Here is a 26,553-nt window from a genome sequence, read left to right as displayed (position 1 = left end):
GCTGAGAGTGTGGTTGCTTACTGTCCAGCTTCTGGCATTTCAGGTAACAAAGGGAGAAAATAGTGCACAAAAGCTGATTGCAGGGCAATTTACAGAACCTCATTGATATTCTGAGCTTGTGAATTACTGAGCAAGTGAGATCAACAGCCTAAAAGGAGGGGGTGTAATTCCTGACAATTGAAGACATTTTCCCTTCGCCCACATCTGATATCTATATATCAGATAACGTGAACAGTTACAGCAGTAATAAGCTGCCAATGGCCATTTAGCTCCAAAAACATAGAGATCCTTAATCTTGCAGGCCAGAAATACTCCCTGAATCAGTGCTCATTTTGAAGGAACAAGTAATTTCTCTTTCAGCTGAATTAAAAGGTCGTCTTCTATAACCAGCTGAATGGATGGAAATAATTAAATTAATCCATTATGCCTCTTCACTTTTATGAACCTAGAACATGGGAAAAGATATTGGAAATACCACACACACACCCCCTTTGGAGATGTGTGAGGTGAATTAAAAGTTAATGTCTGGACTGAGAATTGGACAGGAGTTACATAAAAGGAACAAGGAGAAATTTATGGTTTTCTGCATGAGCAGGTCTGAACAACATCCAAATTTGTGTCTGAACTGGAATGCAAAATTTTTGGTCTATTCAGACATTGCACTGTTTCATGGTGTGTGATGGTGCTTCTGTGCTCAATGTGCCTTGATGCCTTTTATGTTCTGCGTATGTTTTGAATGCATATAAAAAGATGATATTTTCTTATATTTTCAAGAGGTATTTAATATTTAGTGCTGGTGACCTTAAAAAGTCAGTTGACATGATTTGGGGTGGTTTGGGGCAAATATTTGAGGTCAATATGATTTTTTGATTTGCCCTTTTAATTGAGTAAGGCTCAAGGAAGTGTTAGTATGGATCCATACATGTACTAGTGAAAACATCTTCTGTCTCTGTGAAGTCAATTTAAAGTTCTGTATTATAATCTCTAATTATGTGATCAAATACCAACCAAGTAAAATTTACTGGAAGTTTTGATGGATCTGTAAAACTCAGGGTATATCTGTCCATCTCTAGTCTCAGGAATCTTATACTGATCCAGGCTGAAATAGCTGTGCTATTTTCTTTGTTTCCTTCCCAGAATGAACTGAGTATTGAGACTGAAACAATCTCTTACAGCATCTTGAAGTATAGGGCTTTTTTTTATTTATAATTTCATACCCACGATACGAAAAACAGCAGTCACCATTCACTCATGGGGTGCTCAGTATGTCCTTGTTCAGCGGGTCTGATACTTCCAAGGGTGGAATACGCAGCAAAGGTTCGTGATGCTTCTTTGCAAATGTCACGTAATTTAGCTCTCTAACCTCTTGGGGAGGAGTGGGACTTGCTATCAGAGTTGGGGATTTGAAAGAGGTTATGGTCATTACCTTGAAAATTAACCCTAGTGTTTGAAAGGTTTTAACTTCTTGTAACTCACATGTGCAACAGAAATCACTTACCTAACATAAATCAGAGCTAACTTCGGGAAGTTCTATTTTTCTGGCTTAATTGGTGCCTGTCAATGATAACTTGAAGTCATTTAATGAATCCTAACAGTTATATTGGGCAAGACAAGCTCAAGATTTCTTTTTTCTTTTACATTTTAGTGTTAGAATCAGAGAGGATGTTTTAAGACTGCCTGATGCTGGTACATAATCAGGGAAGACAAGTCTGCTTTTAGTAGTTGCCAATCCGGCAAAATTTACTAGATGCATTTACTAGATATGTTTTGGAATTTTACAGTTTCTGAAAAAGCTCAGTTCAAAGGACAGTGATTAGAAAAGTTTCCTAGAGTTCATGAACTCGCAGTAGATCTTACATGCCGTGATTTATGTCTCTGACTAGTAAATTGAAGAACCTGATGACTTGAAAGATCCTTCTATGTGCTGCTTCGTAGAAAGAGGCAGACAACAATTCCAAGGTATATAAAATTGGTGTCTTATAGAGAACTACATTACTTTTCAGTATGCTGGAAAGACATTTGATGTTGCAAGACAGTTAACTGAGGACATGCTGCTGAGGCAGATTTGGGAAGCGGCCATGTTTTAATCTCACGGTTCTAACTGAAGGAAGTGTAATGAGGAAAGGAAAGACTACAGTCACCAGATGAAGAAGTCAGAGTTCATACTGTGGGCTTGATCTTGTCTTCCCACATGCATCATAAGTTTTTGCCTCTCCTGGAAAAAATATTTACCATTCTTAGGGCCATATGTGCAACAGATGATCTTAAAAAGTCAGGAGAGAGATCTACCACTAAAAGGGGATGTAAAACTAGCTAGGGCAATAGGGTATTTAGCAGTGCAAAGTAAGTACAGATGCAATAGCCATCTGCTGTCTATGCATACTGCTGTCTTAATCTTTAAGGTCCCACTGCCCTTGGACATGTAGCAGGAGCAGCAAGACAGAGAGGTCCAAGCAGCATGGTGCTAAAAAGCCAGATGAGTACGCAGAAGTGCTAGACACCATAAGAACAGCACTAGAAAGGAATGCAAAATTGTATAATACCAAGCATCTGGCACACTCTCCTTTTTACTGGGAGCTTGGAGGTCTAGCAGGGCCTGGGCCACGTCTGGAAATGCCTGTAACTCATTTCTTACTTTGCTAATTTAGAGCTTTTAAAATGTCAAAAATGCCAGCGGCAGCCTAGGATTTCCCTGTGCGAGCCTCCAGCGTGTGGGCTGGTGCCAGTGCTTGCACCGCGTACTGGCACGGGCTGTGGGGAATCCTGGGGAGCGACGCCGAGACCCGGTGCCCACTGTGGGGTGGTTTTGAGGCTGTTACAGGGCAAAGGAGAGCATTCGGGGGGAGGCTGTGAGTGGGTTTCCTCGCAGCCTGGGCAGTCAAAAGGAGAAGGGCAGGCTTCTGCCCTTCCAGCAGAAGGAAGCTCTTCTGCTTTGCCTTCCTGGTGGGCTCCCTGCAGGGTTCCATTCCTGTGGGACTCCCCAGGGCTCAGTGTCACCAGGCCCTGAAGATTCGTCATAGGGAACCGTGCTCACAGGTGGGATGTGGACGACGAGGGTATGTGGGTCGAGGGGGATTGCTTGTGTCAAGGGCTTTCCCACACGCAGGAGGGGAGAGCAAGAGGAAGGCAGACTGGACCACTGTCATTTGGGTCACTGCTCCTTTCTCAGGTCCCTCTGCCCCAGATGAGGAGCGAGAAGAAATAGGAGAAAAAATAGTTGGATATTTTTGTTGTGTTTCTGTTACTTGTTTGGCAAAGGGGAGGTAAAGGGGTGGTATAATAGCAACCTACAGCTTCTTGAAGGGGAGTTACAAGGATATTGGAATCAAACTCTTGCTGGAAGTGGCAAACAATGCAAACAGGAGTGATTCCAGGCCACAAACTGGCATGGAAGATTGAAACTGGACAATAGAAGAAACTTTACAGAAAATAGTTCCTTATTTCCCTAGTAGCTACCATCATTATTCTCTCTGGCATATGGAAATGTGGGAGAAGTGTTGATGTGCTGTTTGAGATCCTTTACTTCAGGGATTCATAGATTTTGGGGTGTTTCTTTGCTCAGCAACACCATAAGCAAAGCAGCAGCAGTGGTTGTAGCACTTACCGCCGCTGGCAATGCACCTCCTGGCCACAGGCACTTTGCAGTGGCTCCTGTCCTTCTACTGGCATCTGTCCTGGCATCTGTCCCCTGGTGTGAAGAGACCTGCTCTAACCTACGCCTGGGGCTGGTTGGATGCCACTGGCAGGTCAGGTCAGGCCGTCAAAACTTTTGGGTTGCCGTTGCACCCCTGGCTTACTGCGTGAGCTTGCTTAGTCACCATTTCTACAGCCCTCATCTCTAAACTTGTGATGAGGTGACTCACTCTCATTGAATGCATGCTCGATTTTATTAGATAGTCATCAACATGTTTCATATGCTCTCTATTAAAGAATTACATGTTTCTTTCCTTGAATATCTTCTGGAAACAGCTTAGGTAAACAGCCTAGGCAGGGGAAGCTCGGTACCCTTTACCAAAAAAAAATATCCTATAGGTTGTCTCTTGTCAAGTATTGGATGCAGCATATGGGAGAATTAGGAATGATGAAGTATTTACTCAAATTGCTAGTTTCCGCTGCATTGAAGTCAGAGACACTGAAGGCACTGCAGCATTTATAACCGATTTCCTGAACAGTGTAGCAAATTGAGATGAGAGCCCTTTTCTTGTAACTCACATGTGCAACAGAAATCACTTACCTAACATAAATCAGAGCTAAATTGCTTTTAAAGGCTCACAAAACATTTCTGAAAGAGACAGGATGAGGAAACCATTTTGCCACAGCAGAGTATGTCCCCATGATGAGTCCTATTAAAGCTTGATCAAAAAGCCTTATTGGCTTTTCATTAGAGCCTGGTTATGTAGAGCTGAAATTCAGCAGTGGTTTCAACAAAATAGGCACAGAAATATGCACAGGAGGTAAATTTAAGCAAGAATCTAGACCATCAAAGTATGTGATTAAGGACAATTTAATGTGCTGAGTAACGCAGTGTGATTTGGATGTAATTTATCCTAATCCAGTCTGATCTTTTACAGGAGAATATATTATAAGGCCACAATTAGGTGAGACCAGGGCCCCATCTGGCCTCCTGTCTCCAACAGTGGCTTACAGCCAATAAAAGAAACAAAGCAAATACAGAGTGAGCTTCCCTTGTGTATCCTCTCTGCTTCTGGCATTCAGCAGTTATGAGACTTTTTGGGTCAAAGCATCCAGAGCATGGAGTACAATAGCCACCATTTATCCTTGCTTCATGAATTTATCTCATTACTTTTTGAACCCATGCCTAGTTTTGGTGATTACAACGTCTAACACCAGTGAGTACCATGATTCAGCTGCGTTGCATGCAGAAGCTCTTCTCTTAGTTTGATTTAAACTACTGTGCTCCAACTATTCTTCCTGGTGCAGTAATTCAGTGGCAAACGCCTTTTTGGACAAGCTGTGTCTGGACCTGGGGTTGAGGCTTGGAAATCTGTAACTTGCAAGTTTTTTCTTCTTCCTTCCCTCTCTCCTTTTCCAAGCGCTCTCTGGGATGAGAGTTTTAAGGGTGACACTGTTGGTCTCCATGCATGCTCCAGCGAAGGTGGTGGTATCCTGCCTCCCGTGAGCAGGCACAACTTGGTGCGCAGTGGGCCATGTCTCCCTTCAGGGAGGTTTTCCGTAGGGGGGCAGTGCCACCGTGGGATGGAGGAGACAGTGGCCCGTGCACCATACATGTAGCTCCAATCAAGTCAGTCTGAAACAGCAGAAGAAACATGTCCCTGAAGGGGGACAGCAAAGGGACTCTGCCTTTTCTTTTAATCACTGTTCGGGCTACAATTTAGAAACCCAGATGGATCATGTGGTTGCCCATCAGAGGTTAGATCCAAATCTCCTATGGAAACTAGAATTTGAGGGATCCACCCTCAAATCAGGAAGGGCTCAAAAAAAATGAAGTAAAGATTCAAAGCCTGTGCTGCCTTCTTAAGCTTTTAATCAGATTCGTATGATATATATGCAAGCTCATTAGCCCGACTAGTTTATAAGGTACATTTGAATTTACGATTCTGATATTCAGTACTTAATTTGTAACTATGATTAGATGCATCTTTTAAACATATATTGTATCTGCATGTAGATGTGTGTAATAAAATCCCAAAGTGAAGAGCACAACTGGAAAAGCTGCACGTGAGAATGATTAATTTTTATTACCTTGTTTTTATCACTCAGCATTTATGCTATAAAGGCTATAATAAAGTGACACATGCTTGGTCATTTTAAGACAGAGATAAATTTCGCCTCCCCGCAAGGGACAAGCAAGGTCAGTTTAGAGGAGGTGAAGAGCGCCTCCACCCAGAGTTCTTGCTAAGGTAAATACATTTTTCTGTCCTGTGGAGAAATTTGCCATCTGAAGGAATAAACAGGGTAAAACAAAAACAGATGAGGATGTGACTCTTAGGCAAGATCTTGTTTTTATACTTCTTTCCAGGAAAAAGCTTGCTATAAACATTCATGTTGTCTTTTTCAAGGCCACTGAAGCCTTGCAGTAGAGGATCACATGGTGTTAGCTCATTGCCCCAGTGTCCTGCAGCTTCCAGATTGTGCCGAGCCATCTCTCCCTGGTGCCGGGGAGGCCGGGCTTTGCTGTCAGATCGCCCTGCCCTGTATCTCACAGCCTGGTGAAACGCTGAATGTGCGATTCCAAAGCCCTGTCTTCCTCCAGGAGGATAATTTCATCATAAAAAAATATAATTGTGAAAAATTCAAGAGGCTAATTCTGCATTTCTTCAGCCTGAGCCAAATACTGAAGTTGCACTCTGGAGTCAAGCAATCAACTTAACCACTGAGAAATCTTGGCACAGAAATCTGTGAAATGTCAGATCAATGATTCAGATTGAATTGAATTTGATTGAATCAATCAAATTCAGATCAATCAATCAATCAGAAATATGTGAAATGTCCCCAAACATTTAGGGAAGGGGCGGGATGCCTCGAACCCATCTCCCATCCTTCTACACAAAAAAAGAAATGGTGCCAGCCGCCCCCAAACACCGTGGGTCTGCGTGAGGCTGAGATGGTCCATGGGGGTGTCATTTATCTTGGAGCTGTCTGCATCCCCTGCACCTTGGACTCGGTGGCAGAGCTCAAGTTGTGCTGTGCGGGGCTAATCTCCAGGATCCTCTGAGTGCAGAGCAGAGGACACTGGTTTTCCTTGTCCTGCACCTCCCCTTCATGATACAAATCCATGGATTCAGGTGCAGGGAGCATTGCTGGAGAGGAGGCAGTGTCCATCTCCTTCCAACCTTGGCTTTTCTGTGCAAGCTAAGGTTACTGGTATAGGGAAGATCTCTTCTGCACTTACAGATGAGTTTCCAGTGTTGTGCTTGGAGTTTCTCAGGGAGAAGTTGGGTTGACTTTTACTTTGTTGTGTTCAAGGGGGCTGTCAGAAGTCAGCACTAAATCAGGACCTCCAGCTGGGAGGTTCTGGTGAGCCAAACTGGGCCACTGTTATTATATGATGCAGAGAAAATCACTGCAGCCTAACCAGAAGCATATAGTATATAAAGCTGTGCTGTTTGCTCTGTGCCAGCATTACAGCCACGCTGTGAAGACAACAGAAAGGTGGCAGGAAGGCAAAATTCTCTCTTTTGTGTTGTCTCCGTTCTCTTAAGGAGCTGGTTGCACAACAGTGGCGTACCCTTCTTAGCAGCAAGCAGAGACCGCTTCCAGCCAGCAAGAAATGCCTGGGTTTGAAGTCAGGTCGCCAGATTTTCTTCTTGCCCCTCAAGTCCCTTTTGCTTGCGGCTAGGAATTCTGGAGTCTCGGGACTGCCACAATGGGGCCCTTTCTGACAGGGCTAGAAAGCTCGACCTCTGCTCAGAAAGGACAGATTCATGTTCGAGAGGGTTCCACAATGCAATGATTTATATCAGGAAATGAGCAGAATATTTTCTAAAAAAAAGAAGAAGGAAAAAAGCCTTCATCTGTTTATTTGGCTCGGGGAAGATCAGCTGTGCTTTTATCATTTCAGAGGATGGAGTGCTGGAGGAGGAAAATGTAGAGCTGTATGCATCCATGTGTTTGAATTTGTGTTCCTGATGCATAACGTATAGAGTTAATTTTGCTTAATTACATGTCATGTGGGTCTCAGAGCTCAGTGGGAATGGAGATACCTTCATGCACATGGTTAAACTTTTGCGCTTGGAGTACCATGAATGCGAATTTTCACCCTGCGCTCTCCATATAGCTCCTGTGTGTTTGTATAGTATTAAGGTGTTCGGGTGCTCCTCCAGCCATAGGCCTTGGTGACAGGCAGGTACCTAGTGACAGTTCTCAGTCACGCTTGATTTTGTGTCTTGTCTCAAGTAGAAAATGTCAGTCTGGCTGTTGAGGAAAATCAACAGCCAGGTGACAGGCAGGTACCTAGTGACAGTTCTCAGTCACGCTTGATTTTGTGTCTTGTCTCAAGTAGAAAATGTCAGTCTGGCTGTTGAGGAAAATCAGGAGAGTTTCAAGATGCAAATATATTCTCAAGGCTCAGGTTTCTGTACGCGTGAAGAGCAGTAGCAAAGTATTTTTATATTGGTTTACTTTAAAAACAGTCACAGAATCTGATAGCAGCGCTAAGAAAAATAGTTTGTGAAAAAGTGGTCTTCGTTACTGGCTGCAAACCATATGAGTGTTGGGAAGGAGAGAGTGGACTTTCTTGTTAAAACATTTCTGTGCTTTTAATCTGCCTGGCAAATCATTGGCAATTAAATGATAATCCAAGTTGTTTGAAATGTCATACATCTCCACCGCAGCCTACCCACACCACTAGAGACTTTTAGGAATTAAGGAGCATGGGAACATAAACGCCTACAATGTATTTAAACATGAATTAGCGAAAGCCAACAAATACAGAACAATTTTAATTTATGTATTAAAATACTCTAGAGGATACAGATTAACCTCCATTACTCAGAGTTTGTCACTGTCTCATCTCCTTTGGACAGCAAACACTGAGAAACAGACAGGAAGATGATTTACCTTCCCTTCAGCTTCTGTCCCATCTGATGAAATGTCTGCTGTGCAGCTCCCCTGGCCGTGCTCCTCCATGGGTCTGACAGCTCCTCATGCTTTGCAGGCACTGTTTTCTCTCACAGTTGAAACTCACGGTTGTCTGAAATCTTTGCTAAATGAGTTGAAGCCAAGCCTTGCTTTACTGACAGGCAGAGGCCCTGGGCTAAAAGGGCCCATATCTGAGAAAGGAAGAATCCCACACAGTGAGCTTGCTGGGTCTGCTGTCCCATGGCAAAGGGGAGAAGCTTTTAAAAGAGCCTTTGCATCACGGGTACTGCAGGGATGAGGTCCCCCGACAGAATACATCACCTCCAAGGGGGAGCTGTGCAGGAGCCAAATTGCAGCCTTGCAGCCCCTCCATTGATGCAGCGTTGCTCTGCAAACTGTCCTGGTTCCTGCAGGAGGCTTCTGCTGACTTGCCGGATCTCCATGGAAGATGCAGGAGAAACCCTCTGGGCCAGATACAAATCAAAATGAATTAGAAGTACAGCTAAAGAGAGAGGAACAGTCCATCGCAGATGCACCTAGTCACCTCCAGTCTTCTCCGCTGCTTGGAACATTTCTTAGGCTTTATTGAACAAATGTCAGGATACTCCTCATTTGTTAAACAACTTTCCAATTGTGCCACTGCTTGGTTGTGTATATCTGTACGTATTTAGATAGATGAAAACACACGCACGCACACATCAATGTTTATTAACTCTCACTGAATACAGCAGCAAAGTCAGTCCCTAAAGAAAGGATGTGCCATAAAAATTTTCCATAACATTGTTAATATAACCTTCATGATTAAATTAGATTACAAGTGACATATAAATTCAGTGACATAAGATATTTTTATCTTTCACAAATTTCCAGACTGACTGTGGATAGCTTAGTGTGATAACAAGGCAATTAGCTCTATAGCAATGCTCGTGGTCTTCCTTTCACATTTATTGCTAGCTTTCAAATGAGTAATGTTACCCTGGTGTAATGCTGATGAGAAAGAACATCCAGCCTCCCTCTCCTTTGTCATTAAAGCAAGAAGAGTGTGTCCAGCTTGTGTGACATGCTTGGCACCAGTGGTATTTTAATATTGTTAGCAGCAGGAAATACTTTCCTTGCCAGTAATGAGGTTCAGTGTCAGCTAACGGTGGTGCCCCACAGGAAGACTTTAGACAAAATTGCTATATTCTGATATGAAAAAGGCTAGAAATATGCTATTTTTGTGAAAGGCATTTGTTCAAGTATGGAGCGATCCTGGCTAATGAAGAATGGACCTGCCAGTGCTGCTACTAGTTCCACCCGCTGGTTGCACTGCTATTTTTGTAGCTATGGCTGGAAGGGAAATTAGGATGGTGGTGTCTGTTCTTTTATAGAAATGGAAGAAGAATGGAAATATGAGTGTGTGTATAAAAATAAAAAAATAAAAAGAGCAAGAGCTTAAGAGAAAGTGAGCTTGCCTGTGTAGCTGCAGACGTGACATTCATTGAACCTTTCCTTGGAAGGGTTTTTCTTCTGCAAGGCCAGGTTTCTTGTCTGATTTAAGGGCTAGCAGTGTGCCAGGTGCAGTCTGTATTGCAGGAGAAGATCAGAGTTTCTACTTGGAAGTTTTTACAGTTAAGAGAAACCATTAAATAATTTCCTTTATTGTTTTGGAGACATAATCCAATACTTCAGCCTCACACTCCTCTGAAAATAGTGAGACTGAGAGGTATTCATCTTATAGATCGTCACTTGGGAGAGGGAAAAGACATCGATGAATCACATGCAGAATAATAGGACATAAAAAATAAACATGGAGTCAGGCAGAGCTCCTTGCTGCTGCTGTGGCAAAGCAGCAGCACAGGTTTTCTTCATTAGCAGAAAAGAGAAGAGTATGTATACAAAGAGCACTTTACACAGCCAGAGAGATTAGTTGCTATGCCTTCTTTGCTTTCTATTTCAACAGTGTTTTTTTTTCTCATCCTCGCTGGGAGGAACAAATGTTGGCTTTCAGAGTTTCACTGGGGAGATGAGGATTTTATTTCAAGCTCCATTTTATTTGATACTGCTTTGTCCTGATTTTATGAGTGAAATGTGGGTCTACGAAAAAGTGACAAGACAGGGAGACATGGGGTACATGTTTTGGACTTTAGGAACTCCAAAATCAGAACCCAGTAAAACTTGACTTTAAAACTTACAGAAAGAATAAATGAAAAGATGAAAACTTGCCCAATAGGTTGATGGTTGGCTTTTTTTTTTTTTTTTTTAGCGAGCTTCATGGGTTGGGGGGGTGGTGATTCAGATAAATACTTTGTAACGATCATTTAATTTCTTCTATAAGGATGATCTTGTGCTTAAGACTAGAAACTAAGACCAGAAGTTGTAGGTTCAATTGCCTTCAAGAGTTTGAATACACTCTGGATCCTCTGATGATGCTAGTTACACTCCTGATCTCAAAGGGACATCACTGAGAGCTACTTGCTGCTTCATCCTCTTGTAGCTGACCCTAAATTGCTCAACTGGGCACTTTGCAGTGACGGGAAGGAGCTTTTTCCCTCTTCAAACTAACCTAAAGGTTTGTTTTCACCATGCACAAGCCATTAGAGAAGTAATGATGGGGTTCGCTGGACCAGAGCTCCTGGCCCACGTGAACGGTTACTGCCTCTGTTGGCACCATGTTTGCCATTCACCAGAAACATGGCTTGCCACATCATATCGAGGACAGTGCTCTGTGCTTGCATTAGTGGTGTGGGATGTGTCTGCCCATTGCAGGGCTTGTGTGAGGAAACTTAAGGGCAAGTACACTTCCATAAATGATGTGCTTTTGCTGTGGAAGAAATGCCAGCCAGATGAGGAACTGAACAGAAAAAAAAAGTGAAAAAGTTCTTTATGGAGTGATATCTCTTGTCATCACATGATCTGTGTGTAGAAAGAAAAAACAGTTTCAAAATTTTGCTTTTTTTTTAATCTCTACCTTCTTTAAATTGCATGGATGAGTCATGCTTTAGAATTAAAAGAACAAGCCTCATTTAAAACCTTACTGCAGTCACTCACACAAGCCCTAAAACCAGCTAGAGACTGGGCTGAAAGATGTGGGAGAGCATTCAGGATCGAGGTTTGAATTCTGAGCCTTGTGTGGCATTTGCCACCGTTGCACAGCGAGAGCACAGCCAAATCATCTACTGTACTTTCCAAACTTGGTTACCAACTTCGGCCTGATCTGGTGGGCAAAGACATTCAGCAACACCTTTATCCATTTTTGGTTGCTTATTAACTGTATCAATCCATCAATACCCCATTTCTAATGGTGTAAATTGGGTGATTTTTTTTTTAAGTTGCAAAAAGGAGTTAGGTTTTCTTTTGCAACTTCAGTTAGGCTGAAGGCTCTTTCACCTCTCTCTAATGGTGCTTGCCCTCACCCTGCTGTGCATGCTCTGGTCACCTACAACCTCTCTTAGGATGCTTGTGGGGTGCCACCATCACAGCTGGCTGGCAGAAGATTGCCCTGGAAATGTGTGCTGAGGGCCTTCTGACAAAGACTGGAAGGATGATCTTGTTTATCTTCTAGGGATTGTGCCCAGCTACACCATCCTCCCCAGGTCCTCATGGGTGCTAACGTTTGCAAGAGCTGGGTGCACCCTTTTTGTGCAACACAGAGAGAGGTGGGGAGGTGGGGACACAACGTGCTGCAGAGGGAAATCCCAGCTGAACCCAGCTCAAAGCTGTAGGGCTGAGAAGGTCCAGGAGCTTTGTTGCAGAAAGCAAAGGGCGGAAGGGTTTGAAGTGGTCATCAAGGATGTGTACGATGGAGATATTAGGTTAAAGCAAATTACATGTGTGGAGCTCAGCAGGGTTTCACCTTCTCGCCATTTAGCACTGTCAGAAGAGAGGCAGTTCAGGGCAGGACCAAACACAGACTTTCACATGCCGAGAAAGCTGTACTGACAGCAACCGCAAAGCTCCAGGCTGGCGTGGGAGCAGAGCTGGGGCAGAGGACTGCATTTAAGGGATTGTGCCTTCTCTGGCTCATTCTGAGGGTCTCTGTTTCAGGCACCATATAGCAGGCATTATATTTGCATATGATATCACTTCTGTAGAAGAAGCAGCCTATTCATGAGCAGTAGCATCTTCACATCAAATACAACTGCAGACATGGCTGACAAAACAACCATTTAATTGAAATAGAAATGACATTGGAAAATTCAAAGAGGATGCAAAAAACTCCCAAGTAGTTATTACTCACTGGAAGCAAATCCTAGACATGTAAGGCACGGGGTGCATGCAAGGCGCTGGGAGAAACAGAATTTATGGGTAGACATACCTCTGCCCTCAAGACACATGTCATTTCTTCAGATGATCCCCCAAACTCTCCTGAAATTAAATACATAGTTTGGGACAATACTTCTCTGATTCCTCCAGAGTATACAGCATGCTGCAAGGGACAAAACCCCCACTCCTGGCAGTCTGACCCACAAAAATTTAGAGGCTGCTGCCTGCCCCTCCAGTGGGATTCCTGCAAACACAGCCTGCCTCTGCAGTGGGTTCATAGGGTGATTTTCCCAACATTAACGCCGCCGGTTGCGGTGCGTGACTGTGCCATGGGCACTGTGCCCACACAGTGATGCTCTCTCTGCCTGATCTGTCGTTGCCCAGGCTCCTGCCTGTGCAGACCATTTCAGAGCTGGGTCTGAGAGGCTCCAGAGAGCGCCGGGAGGAAGCACAGCCATAGCGAAGTATTTCTGTCCTCGGTTCTGCTTATGCCAAATCAGTTCTTGCAGCTCCCTTCTGTAATTTCTTCCCACTTCTGTAGCAGCTGTCTGAGCTTTCAGCTGTTCTGCCACGAGCAAAGGTGCTAGCACCCTTTAAATCACTACAGAAAAGTAAGGGTGCATTCCCCATCCTGGAAGAAAGAAGAAAGGACAAAGTTTGGGGTTTGTTTGGGTTTTTTTTTCCTTGCAAGACAAGTGCTTGTCAGAGATAACTAGGAGGGGTCTGGAGGTTATTTGCAAATTAATTCGCTTCTGAAAGGAGAGGACTGCAAGCAATGCCACATAAGCCTGTAGCAGCCGCACCCCTGCAGCAAAGAGTTAATATTCCCTTTCCTCTCCAGGGGAACGTCAGGGGTTAATTCAGTAGCTGTGCATTTAATAGCTCAATTTAAAGGGGAAAAAATGACACCCTTCTCCCCTGCCTTGCTGGTTGTGGATGGTTTGCTCTGTCTCGTTGATCACATGCTCCCCGAGCCCCTGGTGCTGCAGAAGCCCCAGCTGCTGCTGCTGATGAGCCAGTGCTGCTCAGGATCCGTCCCAGCCCCTGCCTGTCAATGCCTTGCAGTCCTGACCTCCTCTTTAAAGGAGGGAGGGTGCAGGATGAGCCCTTGAGCATATGGGTGGAAATTTGGGAGGCACCTATTCTCTCACCACTGTTTCCAGCTCTAACCATGTCTATTTGTTGTTGTCTTTTTTTCAGGGATTATGGATCTTCCAAGAGAAAATCAGGTAAGAGACCATGCTTTCTATGTACTGCATGACTACAGAGCGGACCTTCACCCTCCTCCCCCTGCCTTTTTTAAACCTTCCTTTATCTTGTGTTGCATGAAATTGTGTAGCAATTTAACTTTTTATTGCTGAAGCCTGCTAGAGACAGGCATCAGTTTCTTTCCTTTGCACTGGAGAGGAGAAGAAACCCACCTTATATAGTATTGCAGTTAAAATGACTGCTCTCCTCTGACTGTATTTATACAACCCCTTCTCCAGTCTGAGAGAATAATTATATTAAATTTTTCCCTCTTCCATTTTTTTCTTAAGTCAATCTTTACCTGAGTAAACAGTCAAAATGTAGCCTGAGTGTTGCGGTTCTTCTCCGGAGGGGAAGGGAATGCTTTTCTTCTGGTCTGAATCTTTTTTATTTTTTTCTTTTTTTTTGCCTTTCCAAAAGGCTCTGGTGAGGCTTCTGATGCAAAATGTTCTCGGTGCCTGTGTCTGGGTTTGGGCTACATCTAGCTCAGTGTTTTGTTTTTAAGATCCTGGATTCAAATGTCCTGTAAAACCCTGATTTGAAACTATATAAATCCAATTTTTCCCCTCCCCTTGTAGCTCTTAGTGATTTTTACAGATGTGTTTTCAATAGGGACATGTAATTATGGGCCTCTGGGTTTGGCTGCTCTGAGCTGGATGTGTCAGGGCTTTCTCTTTTTTTCGTTTTTTTCCCTTTTATTTTTTTCCCCAAGCAGCACTGAGCACCTGCAACTCTCATTGACTTTGTTTGGAGTCTTGGGTGCTCCAAATTGCATTCAGGGCATCCAAAGAGAGGCCTTTCAAACCAATAGCAATGCCTGGAAAACTCTGGCCTGTGTGCAGGAGAGGGGAGGCTTTTCTCTTCTTGCTTTTTAAGATGATGAAGAAACACTGCAACGGCTTAGTCTCTGGGAATGAAGGGAGGATGAATGTAACATACTGGACTCCAATGAATGTCACTGCCTAGATTGATTTGTTGGTTAATTATGAGAGCTTTTAAGCTGCAGTCCTGTAATAAGCTAAGTGATGCACTAAAGCGAAGCTGTTGCTTGACCCTGACATCCTGTGCATCAAATGGCTGTTGCCTTTACAGGCCAATACTTTTGGTACCATTTCCCTGAAGTGGGTTGTGGTAATGAAGAGGCAAGCATCGTACAAGGTGCTGGCCTGACACAATAAACTAGGGCACACTTTATCTTCCTAATCTACACAGCTTCTGTCTGGGTTGCACTTCTAGGACCTCCTAAATGTAATATTAAGTGAAGTGTTTGTTCACAATGGCCCGTGAATTAAATTGGCAGCAGCACTTTCTCTAGAGGGGCTGACCATAAAGGTCCAAGTGACTTGGTAGAAGGCAGAGCTGAGTGTGGGAACTCCTGGCTCAGTGCCACATCCTGAGCACTGGGGGCTTTTGGGCCATGTAAAGACCTTTGAAAAACGTTGCTGAAGTCTCTGGGGCAACCTGATTTAGCACTGACATAGAACAGCATTAAGAAACCAGGAGAGCTTTGGGCTCAGTGCACCAGTTGACATGCACAGGAGTTGCAATACTCTTGCAAGAGATGTGAGGAATTGCTTTGGGAGTGTGAGGAAACTGCTGCTCCTCCATTCCTGTGGCTCTGGGGGGAAGTTGGAGCTGATCTGCCATGACATTGTGGGGAGAGGGATTAAGTTGAGTCAGTGTAGCTGAGATGCCATTTGTGGATGCTGCCCTACTGGGCTCTTTGTTGGCCTCCTGCCCTGAGAATCCCAAGTGACATGCTCATCCGTCCCTGCGAGGGATGGATGCTCAGGTCTGGCTCTCTCCCTTGGCTGTCCCACCTCCACGTGCTGCCGCGTCTCCTTTTGGGACTGTTTCCTCTTCCCTGCTTCTTGGTGCTTGGCTGCTCGCACAGCTAGGGCTTGGAAACAGTGGGGTTTAGAGATGCTCTTTCTCCACTTACCCTGTACAAAGAGGAATATGAAGCAGCTCTCTGACCAAAGTGAGCTGCATAAAGGGACTCTGTTCTCGTCTGTCTTGCCTGATGTTAGAGCAGCAGAGGAATGCTTCCTTCTGTTTGGAGCTGGATATTGTGGGAGTGCACACACAACAAGTGAAGGAATATGCCAAGGGAGTTGGTAGTTACAGCCTCTAACAAAGACCAGCTTTATGATACTTGAACAAGTGGTAGGGTAAATAAGCACAGATTTCCAGGGTGTGCTGTGAGAGTCTTCTGAGATAACAGCTTTGAAACGTAGCTTCCTCCGTAGGTGCAGACACTATTCTGCCTTTAAACAAGAGGTAAATAGGCATTTTTAAATGCAAGCACCTCCCAACAAATCAGACTTGTGAATGCATCTTCTGTCTTGACCAGAGATGTGCTGGGAGGAGGCTTTTGGGTGTGAGCACGGCTGTCCCACACCGTCTGGCAGGAATCCCGCAGCTGCCATGTCTCAGGCATGTGTAGGCATGACACGAGCGTGGCTGATCACAGAAACATTTGGGGAATGCCTCTGACAGCCAATGTCACCTCTACCCTGACCTCTGCCTTGCCAGAGTGCATGTCTAGCTAGTCCTGTGCTTGCCCCTTAGAGCAGGGAGAAATTGGATAAGTTCAGAGTTTAAGAGGAGTTATGGAAACATTTATTGCTGCACCTGATACTGGCTGTAAATATTTGAGACCTTCTGAACCAAATGCAGTAGCATGGCATGTCCTTAGCTAAACAGAAGAGTCTTGCACTGATCTGGGGCATCTCTGCATGCCAGCCCTGAGCCAGGCTTCCTCTTGTGCAAAGTGCTATATAAACACATAGCCCTTTACTTGGATATTATCTAATTATAAATGCTTTAACCTACAGTCAGCTCGGAAACCTGGAGCTTCACTGAAGCAACTGAGGCTCTGCGTGGGCATGGGCATTTGCTATGGCCTGAACTACCACATGTGCTCTTACCTTGGATTTGTGGGGCTTTGCTTGACATGCTGCAGAGCTGCTTCAGAAAGCTGCTTTCATATTTCCAGGCAATTGAATTGTTGCTCTATGACCATCTGTCAGTGCCGAAGAGACCTCAGTACAACTGTAAGGAGTGGTTACCATGGGCATATTCCGTACACTTGCAACAAATGGTCTCATCTAGGTCTCTCCAAAGACCCTCTGTAGCAAAAAAGGAAGGAATTACTTTTCAGACTCCAATTTGTCAATCACATTAACCAAGTGAACAGGAACTCGTCACTCAAAATAGGCATTACTTCTATGCAAGCATCCATTGTGTGGTTTTTCTCTCCTCAAATCAAAATAATGGCAGAATTGCTGCAAGTCTAGTAATGGGTATTTGCATGGTACATTACAAACCACAAATCAGGTTAATCCACTCTGCAAACCCTACTAGCTACCATCTGTGCATGGTGAACTAATTAACCCTTGAGACATCTGCTAATCCTGATGTGGCTTGTAAAAAGAGTTGGAGTATGTTTCTCCCTGAAGATGTGTCCCCCCCCTCCCCAGCACACACACACCTTACTGGCTAGAGCAAGTTTCAGACTCCTGGAGTAAGATGATCTTGCCCTCTTCCCTTGCTGAGAATCTTTCTTGGCTGGTTTCGTGCCAAACTTGTTGTCAGATCCCCAGTCATGAAGCTGAAGCAAGCACCTGGGATCTGGTGTTTGGTGGCAATAGGGAGTTGGTATGGGCTTCACAGCTTTTCCATGGTGAGTCTCAGTGCTCCTCAATTACTGAGAGGGTTCTCCTTGTTGATAGTGGGGTGGGACCTGGCAGAAGAGATGCTGCTTCACCTTTGCTTTCAAAGCTAAGGCATGGATCTCTGCCACCTGCCTTGTAGGCAGCCAAGCCCTTGTGCTTACTGCTTTCAGTGTGCACTAGCAGGAGCACTGCTGGCCACCCCCTTCTAAAATCATGACAAAAAAACCCACTGCTTGCTCACTCCCGCTGCTCTGACTGCCTTGCTTCCTGCTGGGGGCACAGCTGGCTTCAAGCTGCTGCTCAGGCAGCTTTCTCTGGCACCTTGTTGCTATGCGGTAGGATGCTCCCCCAAGTGAGGGGGAATAAACTTAAAAAAAAGAAAAAGTTTATGGTTCCATCAGTACTGCAGTGTCTCCTTTCTCTAGCTGATCAGATCCTGCCTGCATCAAGCTGGCTGTACTTTGGCTGAGTGTGCCAGCTGAATTCTACTTAAATAGCCCCTGTAATTGAGCACTTAGAATATTAACTTAACAACTTGGTCCAAGCCACTGTTGCCTCAGTGAGGATGCTGATGAGGCTTGGCTTCCTCAGCAGAGGGAACTATCCTTCAGCTTGGTTCCCACATCCAATTTTTGGACTAGCGGAATATGGCAGCACCCAGACAGCAATCTCTGCTTCCTTTCCCTTCTGTAATCTAAAACTAGGAAGAATGTATCTGCTGGCAAGTAAATAAAAACTTCAGAGTCCATGGGAAGCTACTTCTCAAACTTTTTATAGAAACATCTGTAATGCTGTCTTTTTCCCCTCAATGGGGAAATTAAGTAGAGTTGAGAGAGTTGCAACAATGATGGAAGTGGGGCCTCCAATTGAAAAACAAGCAGATCGTTGTAACAACACCGAGGGCCTTCATGGCTGATCACCGTGGGATTGCTGCCGTGGGCTTATGGGTGGAGCTGACAGCAAGAGTTGTTTCTTTAGCCTAATTCTTCATTACTAGGGAAACCCTCTTCCTTGCTCTCACATGCTGAGGGTGCGTGCTCTGTCAGCTTCAGGGAGATGCTTTAATTGCTGTTTCTTTGAGTTATTGGGGATAGTTTTTTTTCTGCTTCCTTTGTAATTATGAAGGGAAATGGCTTTCTCTGTCTTTACAGCTGAGCTATGCTCATCACTTCAGAGCTTAACCTTTTTGGTCCCGTCACACTGCACGTGTCTAGCCTGCACTTACAGCTCCATGGCATGTCTCACTTTTTTTTTATTTTTATAAATGAGCTTTATTTTCTTAACTTCAGTTTGAACTGCCTCCTTTGAGGCGATAGGGAGAAAATGAATGGTGTGTGCTAGCCTTTCTGTGCTTAATCATTCAACGGGGTCACAAATGTGTGAGCCATTAGCGGGACCGGCAAGTCTGCGTGGCTGGAGCTGTCTCTACCTGTTGCAGGACTAGGGTGCCAACCCTAGGGACAAAGCTTTGTTGGTGCAACTGAATGTGAAGCTCTCTGCCAGCTTTGTAGCTCTGCAGCAGGCACTTAGCTACATGTGTGTACAGGGAGAGGAGGGAACATACAGCCTCCAGCCCTGGCAGATATTTTATGATATTTGTGGGAGATGGCTGCAGTGGAGGGAGAAGGAAGGACCTCTCCAAGAGAGGCACAGTGCTGCCTTTCCTTTGCCTTAAGGTTATTGCAGTATTTATGGGATGTTATCTGGAGTGGTGGATGCCCTTTTAATATTAGAAGAGCTGTGGACGCAACAGCAAGTGTGCTATGGGCATGCCTTAACTTACTTGGTTAACTGTTAGATCTGTCTCAATTTTCCCCTCTCAGCCAGAGGAAGCCTGAACTCTTTAAATGGGTTATCAAAGGGGCCAAATCTAAGAGTGTTACTAAAGATGTTGAAAAATCCAATTAACTAACATGGTGAATCCCAGCATGAGGCAATGCATCTTCTGTCAAGGTGGTGACTGCAGCAGATGTCTTGGGGCTACCTGTGTTAAGCATGTGAGTAATGAAGCAGGCAGTTGGTTATTGCTTAATGAATCTGAGCCCAGGTGATAGCAGCAAAGCTAGAATGTGTTTTTTAACTCAAATGTTAGTTTGAGTGGTTCTGCTCTCATGTTTGTCTCTGAAGTCTGCCTCCCTATACTCCATCCGAAAGGAAAGCTTCGGTTTGGAAGGTTAATCTTTTTTTTTTTTTAAGGTGGTGAATGGGGATCTAAGTTTGTCCAAGCCCATGGCAAGGTCCCAGGAACATCTTAAACCACGTAGCTTGGGCTTGGTGTCTTAATCCTTGTAAGAAATCTGTGGTACGACATGATCCCTGCAGACTGAGGCACGTGCTCTCGTTTGTGTCCTGATGAATCACACGTGCGTGCTGTGTTCCTTGCATTGTTTTCTACAATTAGTGCAGAAACAGCAATGCTGGACTGGCTCCTTGGTGTCATTTGGCCTGTTGATGAGGATGGCTGGACGAGGTAGTTTGCCAGCCGCTATTTTGTAACTTCACAAGCATGTACTGACAGGATTGCTCTTGATCAGAAATTAGGATCTGTTCCCCCATCATACGATTAACCTTCTTGGCTGTATGTACTAATTACTGCATGGAATTTAAAAACAGCAGATTCTGGCAGAACATTGTGGTTCTCACATAGCTTTTTTTCTTTCTTTTTTTTTTTTGACAGGAGGATAAAGGATTTAGTAATAAAAGAAGGATAGAGTAGGCAGAAGCATAGCAACCGAGGACCAAACAAACCTTAGCATATAATTACTGGGGATGTACATTTTGGGCCTGGTTCTGGAAGGAGTTAGTAGTTAATGATCTCAATGTGCATCCTCAGATCAGTCCTTGATGATGGAGCTTCCTCTTATGACGGAGAATTATTCTTCCTCAACTAGTGAATTTGCTAACCTCTAACTTCTGTTCAGTTTATCGGCTTTTGCCTGATGCAGTAATTCCTGAAACAGCTCACTTTCTTTCCTGATTTTTTTAATAAGCCTGTAAGTTTGGTTTTTTTAACAAGTTCTTCATATAATTGAAGGAACATCTACTCTGTGTTTTTTTTTTAAAGCAGGGCTATTGGTCTGTGCTCAGGTGCACTGGCACAGAGTGGGATTTGTGGAAGAGCTTCAGCTCAGTCAGGCAGACTTCATCTCCTTGCAGCATCTGTGTGTGTGTGTGTGACCTAATTCTGCATCTTCAGTGAACATGTGAATCTGTCCACTCCAATCCCACACTCCAAATCCAGCTTGTGGTACTCTGGCAGGAGGAAACTGATCTCGCACTTCTCCTTGTACACCATATTTTTAAAGTCACTGTTTAAACTGAAATGCTTTGGACTTCTGCCTGAAGCTACTGAAGAGAAGAGCAGATAGGAGACTTTATTCTGCACTGCTTCAGTTTTCTGCTGACAAGACATGTGGCCCATTAGATGTATAGGATCGCCGTCTTCTGGGTGGCTGATATGCTGAGGTGGGAGGAAGATGGGATAAGAGGGGAAGAGTTTGTGTGTTATGTGGGTTTTTTATTTTGCTCCTTGGCTTTTAAACTGAAATGTAGGGACAGGGTACAGGATTAGGGAAAGGAATGTGTTTGTGCTCTTTGCTCAGCATCGCTGCTGCGCAGAGCCCCATGTCAGGGAGAGAGGGCAGGGAAGGACTGCAAGTATGAGGTGTGGCTCAAGCACAGCCATGGCAGAACAGCATGCACCCTTGCAAATGCCTCGGAGACTCTTCAGCTGAGTGCTGAGAAAGCACTTGGTACCTTAGGGGATCTAATGGCATTTCTCATGGTTTTAAGGAGTTCTCTATTCTCCATCTGCTCCTGTTCTGCCTTCCTCCTCTGTCTGTTGGTGGCAGATGGTATTAACACTGCCTGTGTGGGTTTTTCCTCTCCTGCACAGAGAGAACTGCGTGGTATCAGACTTTGATTTTTGGCATGTTAGATAAGGCAGGTGAGAAACGCACTTGGGAACTGGAGTGGAGAGTGGTGATCCTCAGCTGTTGCAGGAATCCGTATGCAGCACAGACGTGTCTGGCTGGCTGAGAGGAGCAGACCTCTTACCTGGGTGCTTTAGATAACTTAATCTCAGGCTGGTGAGCACCTGAAACTTGATCTTTCTTGTGAGAAGGAAACCTGGATGGCAGAGTGTGTGTCCTTAGGCTATTGAGAGCACTCACCCCTAAAATAGCGCTCCCTAAGTGCCTCCAGCTTTGTGCATGCTTTTATACCTGTCACATTCTGGCTCGCCTGTGTCTAGGCTGTGTGACAGGCAAAATCCTCACCAGTCTGCTCTGGATGGAGTGGCTCAGCTAACCAGAGATGGCTGGAAGCATAACTTACAAGTGTTCAGCTTTATAACGTATGCATCAATTGGCCAGCTCAGTCTGCTGCCAGTTAAAACAGGCTGTCTGGACATGCCAATGCTGCAGTACGTTTTCTGTGCTTGGCAGCGTGACTTCTTTGCAGTTGGGATTTGACTCTTGCTTGGTGGGTTTTTTTGTTTGTGGTGGTTTTTTTGTTTTGTTTTTTGAGCCATGCATAAATCCTAGTGTGCATACATACCTGTGACTTTCCAAGTGCAATGGCTGGGGCTTCTGTGCCCTCCTCGTCAGCAGTGTTGGAGGCTGTTATTTTCCTCTGAGGGGTGATGCTCTCAGTTTGTACAGCTGTAAACGTGGATTAGCGTTCAGATATTCTAGGCACTTCCCAGCAAAACTGGGAACTGCTACAAAACTGTATGTGCAGGGGCCATACCACAGTGATCATGTGGGAAGCAGTCCTTGCTTGCCATGTGGAAAGAGTTAATATGAGCTATGGCTGCCAGAGCAAAAACTAAACAATTCTGGATACTTCTGGGTCTGTGAATGGGATTAGGATGGGCTCTTGCAGAAGTAAACAGAGTAGAAAACTGGGACTAAGTTTTCTTTATGTTTGTACTTTTAGAAAGGATGAAGGACTATATGAGGCTGTGGAAATGCAGCTGGTGAGTGTGTCACTGTGCAGATTGTCAGGCATGCGATCCTCTTGCTCCGCTGCTCTGTTCTGACTTGAGAAACGGCTCTCTGGTTGTGGATTTGTCCCATGCAGGAGTGAGTTACCCAGATTATGAATTTCTGAGGCATGCTCGAGTCACGTGAAAGCCAGATGTGAATATTTTCCAAGCAGTGTGTGTGTGTGTGGGTCTAGCTTACGCCAGGCAGCTCTGCTTACGTGGCAAGTGGAAGTGGTCTGAGATTGGTCTGCAGCGTTGTGCTGGGGAGGCGAGGAGCCCCTGCAGCTCCCGGCGCAGCCACTTCTGCTGGGGAGAGGAAGGTGCTCGCTGGGCTTGTCACTGCAGCTCAGCACATCTGCCCCCATCCCCTGCACAAGTGCAGCGCCTCTTCCCGAGTACAAGCCCTGCACAGGCTGTTTGTGATGGGGCTGAACTCGGTGAATAGGACTAAAATTAAAGGCCTTATTTAATGCCTGTTGCCAATCCTCTTACTCATGCACTTTAGCTGGATTTGCATGTTTGATAATCTACTAGTCAAATATTTTTTCAAGATGTAGCCCTTTTAAGATACTGCCTCTTGAACAGATGGCATGGGGAGTGGAGGTGATATTCTGCTTCAAGTATATAGAAGAGGAGATATCTGCAGGGATGAGAGGTTTACTTTAAAATGCAGGCTCCTAGTGGGGGAAAAAATGGAATACATCTCTATATTCCTTCAAGGACTATCTTAGAACACTTGCTTTAAACATGATGCATCGGCATCCCACAGACATAAGAGCAAAGAAAGCCTATTTAAGCTGCTCTGGTAAGGGACGGGGTGGCCGCTGCTTGCCCAGCAATCACAACAGCAAATCTGTCGTTGTGGTACCTAGGATGTGTAATGGCTGACCAGGCCCACCCTGGGTCAGGCACTGGGCACAAATGTTGTTTTTTGTTTAGGTCCCTCTGGAGCCTGGAGGGAGAAACATCAATGGCGCAGTTCAACAGGGTGCCTTGAGCAGTAGTGCTTGAAATAAATCAAAACACTTGCAACCTTTCTGCACCATCCTCCCATTTCTCTGGCTATCTGTTGTTCTCTGCCTAATTGAATGAGTTAATTGTGTGAGCCAGGAATGTGTGAAAATGGTTCCAATTCAGATCAAGGCTCATCTGCATTTTTCGTCTTTCCAAGCTGTTTTACAGCTATATTGCAGAGCTACATGTAGACTCTGTATCAGAGTAATTATCTGATAAAAGTACTTCCATTCCTGAGGGAGGTTAGCAACACCAAGTATTTCTCTCTCCTTCCCCTAGTCTAGTACTATTGCATCTTACTGCCTTCCCATTTAACCAAAGTGTCAAGCCCCAGCTGAAGGGGAAGGGGCTAGAGGAGAGAAACCTGGAAGACAGGCTGACAAAGGATGGTCAATGGGTCTGGGGATGAAGGGTTTGGAGGTGGCTCACAAGGGTATGGGGGAACACTGAGCGTGGTGCTCTGTGCGCAGATGGGAGCGGAAATAAGCCCCACAGTTTTGGGGTTCCTCATGGAGCTTCCTGCTCTTGGTTGTATGGATGGCCAGCCTCATCTTGTCAGGAGGAGGTTGCTCCTCAGCTTGTCTGAAGAGGGCAGGAAGTGATGAGGGGAGAAGAGGAGGCAAAATCCCAGCAAGAAGCTCTGGAGGAGCCAGAGGAGGGATTGAGTAGACTGAGCCTGACCCCCTGGGGTTCCTTACCTGCTCTGGGCAGTAATGTGTCCCACCTGAGCACCCAGGACAACAACATGGCACTTAATTTATACCAACTCCTTGGCAGGCTTGACCTCCAAAATCTAGATTGAAATAAAGGCTTAATTTCTGTTTTCTGTTCTGCCATACATGACAAACGTTACAGTGAACAAGGCTCTAGGCCACTTCTAAGAAATAGAACAGCCTGGTCAGCCCACTTCTTGCTGACTTATCAAATACCACTGTTGGGATGAGAACACCCCCATTCTTCTCTTAATGCCTTTTATTTGAACAGTGATGAGCAGAAGAAGCATTTACTTCCCCCAGCTCCAGTCTGAGGAATCCCTGCCAGTTACTGGACCACCAGTGAAGTTCACTGGAGTGGAGCACTGATCGTTGACTTGCCAGGAAAGCAGTATAGTTTCAGTTCACTCTGATTGTACTGCTTTCTCTTTTCACCCTTCCAGTTAAGACAGGAAAGGTGTATGTCTGGGAAATGAATCTGCAAAATGCTCAGCTGCACTCACCACTGTGGTGCTTGAATAACTGAGCCAGTAGTACCTCCTCATGGAGAGGACTAATGGCCTACAGAATTGATCACTGTTGGAAAGGGGCAGCCTCTTTCAGATGTTAGCATCTCTTCAGCATGGCCACTTACAATCCTTTTCTCGGTATTTTAAGGTGCACCTTAACAGCTGCAGGGAGATTTCAGTATTCCCAGGTGATGTTTAAGGTAGGGCTTCATGAGAACAAGAGTTTTATTAAATGGACCTAGGACTGCTATCTCCGATGGAACACAACTTCCATAGAACAGGTCATGGCTGTATAAATAAACTCTCTTTACCCTCCAAAGCAAGGTAGCCACATCCAGATCACTTGTTGGGACTTGTCTTTGGCCCATGCTAACTTCTCAGCTGTACGCAGAAATCATTTGGGGCAAGGGCTACATGGCCAGAACTACAGCCACGCTGAGACTCATGGCCAGTATGATCCAATTCCTCAGAATTACTGCAGGAATATTGTTGGGAAATATCTAGCTTAACAGGCTAGACAGCTATACAGACACTAGTTTAAAAAAAAGTTTGTTATAAAGGTCCCCGATAGCCCCAGCAATATGCAACCTGTGAATCTTTAGGAGGGTGTTCCTTCTGGCCTTTACAGCAGTATAAAATAACGGATGCCAGACTCAACATTGAGCTGAACATTTTAAGCAATGTTACTGACAAAAAGAAACCTGCATCAGTAGCTACTGCTAAAATGCCTGTGGAGGAGGAGTTTCTCTGCACCTGCTGGACCAGGGACCCAGCTGGATGTGCAGTACTGATGTGAACCATGAATGTGGCATCTCCTGGATTTTGGTAGCATTGAGCTCGTGCGTTTGACTCTAGACTACAAAGGCTAGAGTCAGATCTTCCTCGAAGCTTGCTCTGCCCTAACTGCATGCAAGACAAACAGTCTGCTGTTAAAATGAGATGAGTGGGGCTGCATCGCAAGCGTAAAGTGTTGGTCCCCAGCAGTCTGGCGCCTGTTCTCTTCCTAGTGGTGGGAGGAGCAGCAAACAAACCAGTCTCACTGGCAGCAGAAAAGCTTCTGGTAAAATCTAAAATAATCCGTTTCACATATTTTGTTCACCACAGCAACCAGTTTAATTATGTCTTTAAAGCCTTTGCTCCCCCAACTCCTTCCTTTCCTTCCCCACCTGAGGAGCCCAGCTGACCTGTCTGGGGGTTGTCCACCTCTGTAGTGGCAGCTTGGGTGGGGTGAGGGTCAGCAGCCGCCTTCACAGCCGCTTCCAGTGACACGCCTGCTCCGCTGCTATTTCTGTGCATTGTGGCTCTGACAGGGAGCCTCCTCTGTGCTCTTCACAACCGCCTCGGCCCCATGGCTTAGCTGTAATTTATGGACCCGTGTTTCTTCTGGGCTTTTAAAAATAATTCCAATTGGAGGGGTTTATTCTGGCTCCAGCTGAAGCCGGCAGCAAGGGCTGTGGGGGTTGGTGTTCGGAGCAGAATTGGGATGCTATTGCCTTAGGAGTGCCTTGCTTTGAGCAGGCAACTTTAATTTCCCTTCCAAATACTGAGATTTTCCCCCCCACCTCCAAGTCATCGGAGACTAGCCGGCGCTCGGCCGT

The 26,553-nt window shown here is 45.1% G+C and overlaps 1 protein-coding gene across 1 annotated transcript in view; it reads left to right on the top strand.

The window, feature by feature from the left end:
- SH3PXD2A (SH3 and PX domains 2A) overlaps positions 1-26,553 on the top strand; it is a 220,389-nt gene that overhangs the window by 111,914 nt on the left and 81,922 nt on the right. Inside the window, 1 exon segment of the mRNA XM_009328440.1 lies at positions 14,008-14,036. Within this exon segment, the coding sequence (XP_009326715.1) occupies positions 14,008-14,036 (29 nt within the window).

The sequence above is a fragment of the Pygoscelis adeliae genome, unplaced genomic scaffold (genome assembly GCF_000699105.1).
Source record: "Pygoscelis adeliae isolate BGI_AS28 unplaced genomic scaffold, ASM69910v1 Scaffold317, whole genome shotgun sequence".
NCBI lineage: Eukaryota > Metazoa > Chordata > Aves > Sphenisciformes > Spheniscidae > Pygoscelis > Pygoscelis adeliae.
This window is presented reverse-complemented; position numbering and strand designations above follow the sequence as displayed.